Source organism: Pteropus vampyrus, unplaced genomic scaffold (genome assembly GCF_000151845.1).
Source record: "Pteropus vampyrus isolate Shadow unplaced genomic scaffold, Pvam_2.0 Scaffold187, whole genome shotgun sequence".
NCBI lineage: Eukaryota > Metazoa > Chordata > Mammalia > Chiroptera > Pteropodidae > Pteropus > Pteropus vampyrus.
In genome coordinates, this window is record NW_011888968.1 from 303,204 (window position 1) to 311,273 (window position 8,070).

Below are 8,070 nucleotides of genomic sequence, written 5' to 3' on the forward strand. Positions count from 1 at the left end.
TGGGTGGTGGTCCCAGGCTTCCCTGCTTCCCACAGAGGATCGGACTGACCCTGTCCCTTTGCCCCAGTCCCTGAGGTCCTGCAGCTCAGTGACGCCCTGCGGGACGACGTCCTGCCCGAGCTCGGGGTGCGGCTGGAGGATCACGAAGGTGGGTTCCGCTCGGCCACTTCCTCAGCGTGACGGGCAGGGAGGCGGGAGGCCACTGGGGCAGGGGCTGGGCCTGAAGGGCCGCAGGACAGCGGGAGCGGTCTGAGGCACCGAGTCCGTTCTGTGTTGAGGAGCCCCAGAGCTGGGGGGTGGCGGGGCCTTGCGGTGTCACTTTAGGTGTCCTCACCAGCCCTTCCTGTTTGAAAGGCACTGGGGTGTCCACCCCCGCGGCCTGGCTGCCCGTTGCTCGTGTTTCTGTTGGGCCTCTGGCCACCCTTTCTGATGACCTGTCACTTCTGAGACAGCCTGTGTCATGTGATTGTCTGTGGCTTTCTCAGCTTGTTTTTTGACTTTGTGGCGGATGCTACACAGAAAACTACTAGGTTTTAAAGACTCAAATGACATGTCTTATTTTACAACTTTTGCATTTCCTGTCATCAGCAATAAGGAAAGGGGCCCCACCTTGCTTTTCTCCAGGGGACCCTTGGGTGCAGCCGCAGGTTGGGGGCCTGGTGGGCTGCCAGGGGAGTCGGGGGGACAGGGCCGGCAGGGAGGATGGACGCCAGGCCTCGGCTTTCCTCACGGCCACTTGCCTTTCAGGACTGCCAACCGTGGTCAAGCTGGTGGACAGGGACACTCTGTTGAAAGAGAGAGAAGAAAAGAAAAAGGTCAGTAAAAAAACTAAATGACTTGACCTTGATATTTATCAAAAATGTAAAAACCTCTGAGTTTGCATACTTTGCCATTTAAGAGTCAGTGTTTACACATTTACTAAAATTCCAGGATTTATAAGCATCAGAAGGAAAATTTAATGAGCTAGGTAACTGACAACTTGGTGACAAAAAATTTATCTTCTAATGAAGAAACTCTTTTAAAAATTCCCAGACTTTAAGGCAAAATTAGTCAGTTTTCATAAGCCGCGGAGCTGGCACGTGTGGCCACACCTTGCTCTTCCCTGAAGTGGCGTCTCCTTGGCTGCTTGGGTAGAACGTGTGGCAGCCACAGCTCCGCTAGCCCCCCGCCTGGCACTCGCCCTCCTGCGTGGGCCCTGCTGTGCGCTGTGCTCTCCGTGGCGGGGGCCTGAGCTGGGGCTGCGGGCCACAGTGGGTCAGGACAGCCTCTGCTGCGAGGGACCTCAGTGTCCCAGAGAGACAGGAACACACACACAGTAGGTGTCAGAACTGCTGGGTGCAGCCATGAGGCGCCCCTGGGACACAGGCGGCAGAAGGAGAGACCCCCGAACTCCCGCCCCTGCAGGAAGTGGGGGCAGGCACCATGGGAGGGGGGCGCAGGGGTCCGCTGCCCCCAGACCAGGAAGGGCCTCCGTGGGCGTTGAGAAAGAGCTGGGGCGGGTGGGCAGGGGGATGCCGGTGCGGCCACCAGGAGGAGCTGTTGGCGGGGCCAGAAGATTCTTGCCTGGGAAGTTCCGGGTCGAGCTGGACTGGTGAACGGTCTGCAAGCTCGGCATGATCAGAGGGTCTGGGGATCTGGGGCGTTGCCTGCCTATGTCTCCCAGTGTCACGTTCTGTCACCCCAGCTGTGTCGGGCTCCGACCTCTCCTCAGGTGCTGCCACGTGTGGCCCACGGTGGCCCTTCCGCAGAGGTGACTCAGGGCTGACTGCCTCCTGCCAGCCGGGCTGGCTAAGGAGCGGTCCACACAGCTCCCCAGCCAGGCGCATTCGTGGGGCGCTGAGCCCCGCCGACCACACCCCTCTCCCTGCCAGTCCTGGTGCTGGCCCAGGGCTCCCAGAGGCACCCACCCCGTGGTGGCAGCTGGCGTCTGTCTGCCGGCCGTGTTTCCAGACTGAGGGACTCCCATCCTAGCGAATCTGGGGGAGTGGCCTGGGACTGTGGCCTCCCCGCCCGTGCCCCTCCAGCCCTCCTAGACAGCCCCCCCCCCGCAGCGTCTCCACCAGGGGGCGACACGTGCTGGCTTCAAAGGCCGGCTCCCCACGCGCTTCCTGAGCATCCCGCGTCCCTCCTCCCTGCCCTCCCCCAGCCTCTCCCGGGCAGCACGGCCCGGTCCCCACCCGTGACCACTGCTCCAGTCACACTCCTTGTGAGTGTCGCCATCTGGGTACATCCCGGTGGCCCAGCCTCATCTCCCTCTCTTCCCCCTGCTCTCTGGGACCCTTGCTCCCCTTCCTCTTCCGTGCTGGCCTCCCCTTCCCCAGCCCCTACCCCCGGGCTGACCTCACCATCCCAGGGCCTCTCTGCCATCTACCTGCCTGCGACCCCCAAGTTTTCCCCGGCCTCAGACGTGCCTGTGCCCAGACCTCCGGGTCCAGCCTCCCGCTTGGCCAGGAAGCACCTGAAACCCAAGATGTCCAAGGAAGAGACTTGTGATGTCAACTCCCCCAGCGTGTTTGTCCTTTCTGTCAGGGGCTGCACGTCTACTCACACAGTGACTGAGGGCAGACCTCCCGAGGCAGCCGTGGGCCCCCCTCTTACAGGCACCTGGCCCTGCCGCCTCCACCCCAACACCCAAGCCCAAGGCTCCCCGCCACGGCCCTGCCCAGATGCTGCCGCCAGGAGGGAGGCGGGCGTCCACTTGTTCCCTGCAGCCCCCTCCACTGCCCTTTACCTATGCAGTTGACCCCAGTGCCTGGGCACCTGCTGACCTCTGCCTTCCTCTCCCATCCGCCCCTGGCCCTCAGATGCTGTCCCTGGCGCCCGCCTGGCAGAGCCCCGCCCAGGCTGGCTGGTCACACGCACTGTTTCCTCGCATACTGTGGGGCGTCTGTTCTCTGCCGCCCCTCTGTCCCGAGCAGGCTGCGCCCTAACGGATGCGCTCCGGCCCGGGGCGCCGTCCAAGCCTCCTCACACCAGCTCGCCTCCCTCCGAGGGGCGGGCCGGGTCACAGTCCAGCACAGGGCCGGGCCGCAGCTCAGCGGGGCAGCAGGGGCCTTGTGCCACCGCCCACCCGAGAGGGGCCTGCTCATGGGCCGTGTCCTCTCCCCCCAGGTGGAAGAAGAGAAGAGGAGGAAGAAGGCGGAGGCCGCCAGGAAGAAGCAAGAGCAGGAGGTGATGCCCGTTGGGGCCGGGGCTTTCCCGGGCAGACACTACCCCTGCGGCCCGGCTGGCACCCCGTCTGCCTCCGTCCACCAGCGGTGCCCGCCGGGAGGCCGACAGTCCCTCGGCAAGAGAAGCGCCGAGGGCACTAAGCTGTGACGGGCAGCTCTCCTAGACTTGGTGGCGCTGTGACTGTGCCCACGGCAGACACCAGCCTGGTTCTGAGGCGCCGCCTTCTCTGCCCCGGGCCTCCACCCACCCTGCTGTCTGCCGCAGCGGCTGCGTCCCGGGGCTGGGGTGGGAGCGGACGCGCACCGGGTGAGCACCGCGTGTGCTCGGGGCGGTGACCGTGTGTCTGTTCCAGGCAGCCAAGCTGGCCAAGATGAGGATCCCACCCAGCGAGATGTTCTTGTCCGAAACCGACAAATATTCCAAGTTTGATGAAAACGTAAGCACCCCTTTTTCTTTCAGAACTCTGTGAGGCTCATTGAACTGGGATGGCGGGAGTTTTCAGCCTTGGGTGAGCGGTTTCTGCTCAAAGGGAGGGGGGTCACCTGGCTCCTGTTTTAGGTCTGGGGCCGCCTCCCTCCCCGCCGTGGCCGAGTGGTCTCTGGCACCGGGAGTCGTGGCCTGGGCTGAGCTGGGCACAACTATGAATCGGCCGTGTCTCCCACACAAGCTGGCCGGAAGTGCCATGGCCCAGGTGTGTCCACTCCCCCGGGCCCTTCATCCTGGCCGTTCGTTCCCCTCCGGGTCTGTGGGCTTTCCGTCCTGGCTCTCGTCTGTATTCGCTACATGTTCCTGAGCCAGTCACGTCAGAACCGAGCCCCGCCGGCCCTGAGGGGAGCAGTGTCCCTCACAGCCCACACTGGCCACGTCTCAGTGGCTCACATGGGTGCGCTGGGCCCAGAGCTCCACAGAGAGAAGGCGCCCGGGCAGGCAGACGTGTCTGGCCAGGAAACCCAGCTCTGCCAGCCCCAGGACGGGGAAGGCAGGCCCCTCGGTGACCGTCTGTGCTCTTGGCATTTCAGGGCCTGCCCACACACGATACGGAAGGCAAGGAGCTGAGCAAAGGGCAAGCCAAGAAGCTGAAGAAGCTGTTCGATGCTCAGGAAAAGCTGCACAAGGAGTACCTCCAGGTGGCACAGAACGCAGGCTCCAAGTGAGCGGGCCGGGCGGCCAGCCCCCGTCTCTAGGGCCACCAGCCCCCTCGCCGCGTTGGCCGTGACAGTGTCCCTGCTCTGATCATGTTTACAGTGGCCCTCGGTCCTCAATTAAGAATTTGTTCGTGGGGCCCACGCCATCCCCACTCTGAGATGCCAGTAATAAAGCCTTCCCCACCGTGAGGCCAGCACCCTCTCTGCCGTCACCGCGCACTCGGCATGGCAGCGGCCAGCCGGCTGCTTGCTCAGCAGGTCACCACTTAGGTGCTCGGTCAGTTGAGCTGCCTCAGCCAGCCCAGGAATCTCTCCCGCATGCAGATTGCTATCGGCTAATCTCTGGTGTGTGGGCACATTGGGAGCTATTTGAGTAAGAAAAAGACAGGCTCAAACTGGCCGAATGCGCTGACGCCCCACACAAAGGCCGCACAGTCGTCCCCTCCGGTTCTGATGAGTAAACACACTTGCAGCCCCGCAGCAGCCCCCCCTCGGCAGGGCAGAGGCAGAGGCTGGCTCAGCAGACGGGCCTGGCCGCCACCCAGCACCGCGGACCACGCCAGCGAGCCCAGGAACCACGCAGCCGACAGTCGAGACGGGGAGGTCTCAACACGGCAGGACAGCCGGGTGCCACCAGGCCCCGCGTGGGGAGCGGTCCTCGCCCCGCCGCTCGCATTCCTTCTCACCGGCGCTAAGACGGAATCGGCTCCTGAACTGTGGCAAGCTTACCCACCGTGACCGAGACCGCGCCAGCCCAGCCCACACCTGCTTCACGCCCACCACGCCTGGCATCGGCTCTGCTCCGGCAGGACAGGCGACGAAGTCATCCATGCCAGGCAGTCCTCGGGCTTCGGTGACGGCGGTGCAAAGCAGCTCGCCCCCGTGGGCGAGGCTGGCGGGGCCCTGTTGTAGAGGCGCCCGTGCTCTGTCCCTTTGCCGCACTCGTAGGCCATCGTCCGAAAGACAGCTGCACAGTATGACGGGACACGTGCACGTGCTGCTCACCATGGCATTGTGCACGGCGCAGATCAGGACCAGCCTGTCAGCGGGGTCCCTGGCGCCGCCTGGGGGCACCCCCAGTCACACGCGGAGCACGATGGCTTTGAGGCAGTGAGGACGGGCTCTGGGCAGTGACCTGCCTGACTTCCGAGCCTCATAAATGTTTCACATACAGAGAGATTTAAACCGGTAAAAAAAGAAAACCCTAAAACGAAGCAAAACAAACTTCTTCCTGTCAGTTATCTGGTGCTACGTAATAAGTCACCCCAGATGTGGTGGCTGAAAAGAGCAGTCGTCGCCTGAGCTGGCATCTTGCAGGAGTCCTGTTAGGGGCTGGGGAGGGGACAGACCTGACTTGCTCGAAACCACCGCATCTCGAGTATGAACCTTGGTTTGTACGAACTGGCCGCGGAGACGCCTGGGGAAATTTGCGTAGGGACTGAGTATGGGACGATACTAAGGAATTTCTGTTAATTTTGTTAGTGTGATCGTGGCCGCCGTGTGCATAGATGTCCCACATCGGGGACCAGGTGGCGCGAGGCCTGCAGTCCCGTACTGCGCGCCGTGCGTGAAGCCAGCCACGCAGAACGCTCGCGGCGCCCCTGGCAGGCAGCTGTTCCGCAGGTTATCCGCTCTGCTTTTCCGTTTGAAACTTCGTGATCAAATTCCTTAAAACGAGGCCCTGCCCGACGCTGCCGAGGACAGGGTGAGCCCGAGGGCAGCCTCCGCCCTGGACCCTGGGGAAGTAGGGTGCCTGGGGGGCTGGAGAGTCCCGCGCCAGGAGCTCCCCCGCCCACCTCGGGCAGCCTGGTGAGGAGCGCCACCCCGCCGCCTGCACCCTCATGAGCTGCGGCAGAGCCTTCCGGACCAGGGTGCGGTGGGCGTGTCCTCGTGTCGTGTCGGCCCCCGTGAGGGGGTCTGTCGTGTGCGTGAGGCCACTTTCCGGCTGTAAGAGCCAGGTCCGCCTGCCTCTGTCTTCCCGCTTCTCCCCCAAGAGAAATCTTTTGATGTCCTCATTATAAAAACATCACAGGCTCATTCTTTAAAGATGAAATCGTGCAGAAAACCGCTTGGGTAAGGTCGAGGCTGAGAGCCCGTGGAAGGCCACCTCAGAGGTGGGGACGCCTCAGTTTGGGGACTGTCTCCGGACTCCTCCCGAGGCTGTGAGGTCTGCGGATCCGCTCCGCTCTGCCAGCACACCACAGATCTGAGTCGCGCTGCGTGCGTCCCTGTGCCCGTTCTGTTCGTGCGTCACAGTCTGGTGCCACGCCCTGTGGAGGGACGTTGGGGTGCTGAGGTCCGGTGCCCCCTCTCCTGCCAGCACCGGGGTCATTCCGTAAGCCGCGCCCCCGAGAGGTGAGGGGCAGGGTCCCCTCCGGGGCTAGGTTGGTCGGGGTCTAGCTGTTCTGAGCCGCGGGGCTGCGATGCGGGGAGCTGTCCCCACATCTCCGGTTCCTCCTCAGGATGGGGTCAGAGGGTCTGCCCAGAACCCCGCTGGGCCAAGGCGGTGCCATCATTCAGTGTCGCTGAGGCGGGGCACAGCTGCCTAGGTGGGAAGGACAGAGCGCCCATCCTGAGCTCGGTCTGCGAGGAGCAGCTGACAAGGCCAAGGGTGGCCGAGGAGCAGAGGACAAGGGCAGGACAGCCCCTGGAGGGAGGCTGCCAACCAGGCAGAGGGGCCGCGACAGGTGTGCACAAGCTCAGAGCCTGGTGGAGGCAGCGTGCTGGGAAGACGAAGCCCATGAAGTGGCCAGGGGCCTTGGGGAACCACACAGTGCCTGTCAGCCCTGGGTGCAGTCAGCATCATCGCAGGACTCGAAGACAAGCTGACGCCTGCCCCGCCCCTCCCCCTTCGCGGTGAGCAGCGGGGAGCTGTGGAGGGTGTCGACCCGCAGAGCGGCGCATGCCGGTGACAACGTATACTGCAGGGTGGGGGTGGCAGGGTCCCCCCAGGCGGGAGGGCTGCCTGTGAGGGCACAATGGGCGCCTCAGCTCATGAAAAGCAGGCGCCTCCTGGCTAAGGAGGAACCCGGCTCAGCGGAGGTTGTTTGCGGGTGCTTCTGTCGGGGTAATCCGCACCATCTGTGTCCGTGGGCGCCTGAAAGCTGCCAAGCGGCAAGGCTCTGGGGTGGGCAGCGTCTGGGTGTTTGTCTAAGGCCCGGGTCAGAGGTGATGAGGCCCTTCAGAACGCACGGGTCTCAACAGAGGAGACGGGCGCCCGTTCCCGCCGTCCAGCAGCCGTGTGAAGCGGGAGCCTCTTCTCGGGTCCCCGAAGCCTGTGGTCCGGGGGGGTGTGGCACCTTCAGACACGAGGCCCTAGGTGCCGGGAGCCCACGGCCCCCAGCGGCCCGTGGGGCTGCTGCTGGGGGCGAGTGTCTCACCCCAGGTCGCTGGGGACTTTGCCAGGATCCAGGACGGTGAGGGCAGGTCCCTGGGTGACAGGCGGGCCGTGGGATCTCCCCCGACAGCGCTGAGCTTGGCCTAACACAGTGTGGAGGCTCCGAAAATCAGGTGCCACTGGAAGCAGAGGACAGGCCCGTTCCCCAGGGGGCAGGCAGCTGGCACTGGACGCGCTGGGGTTTCCAGGACAGACATTGCACTGGGTTCAGTAGTGTCCCCCTAAATTCACTTCAACCTGGAACTCCACGGCGTGACCTGGTTTGGAACTAGGGTCTCTGCAAACGTGATGGTTAGGTTACGAGGAGGTCACACTGGAGCGGGGTGGGCCCTAAATACAACACGACTGTGTCTCTGA

The 8,070-nt window shown here is 63.7% G+C and overlaps 1 protein-coding gene across 1 annotated transcript in view; it reads left to right on the plus strand.

The window, feature by feature from the left end:
- CARS (cysteinyl-tRNA synthetase) overlaps positions 1-6,355 on the plus strand; it is a 45,642-nt gene extending 39,287 nt beyond the window's left edge. Inside the window, exons 17-21 of the mRNA XM_023537359.1 lie at positions 53-148; positions 748-815; positions 3,112-3,171; positions 3,524-3,607; positions 4,191-6,355. Coding sequence (XP_023393127.1) covers positions 53-148; positions 748-815; positions 3,112-3,171; positions 3,524-3,607; positions 4,191-4,325 — 443 coding nt within the window. The 3' untranslated portion in view covers positions 4,326-6,355. The remainder of the gene's footprint in view (positions 1-52; positions 149-747; positions 816-3,111; positions 3,172-3,523; positions 3,608-4,190) is intronic.
- The last annotated feature ends 1,715 nt before the right edge of the window (positions 6,356-8,070 follow it).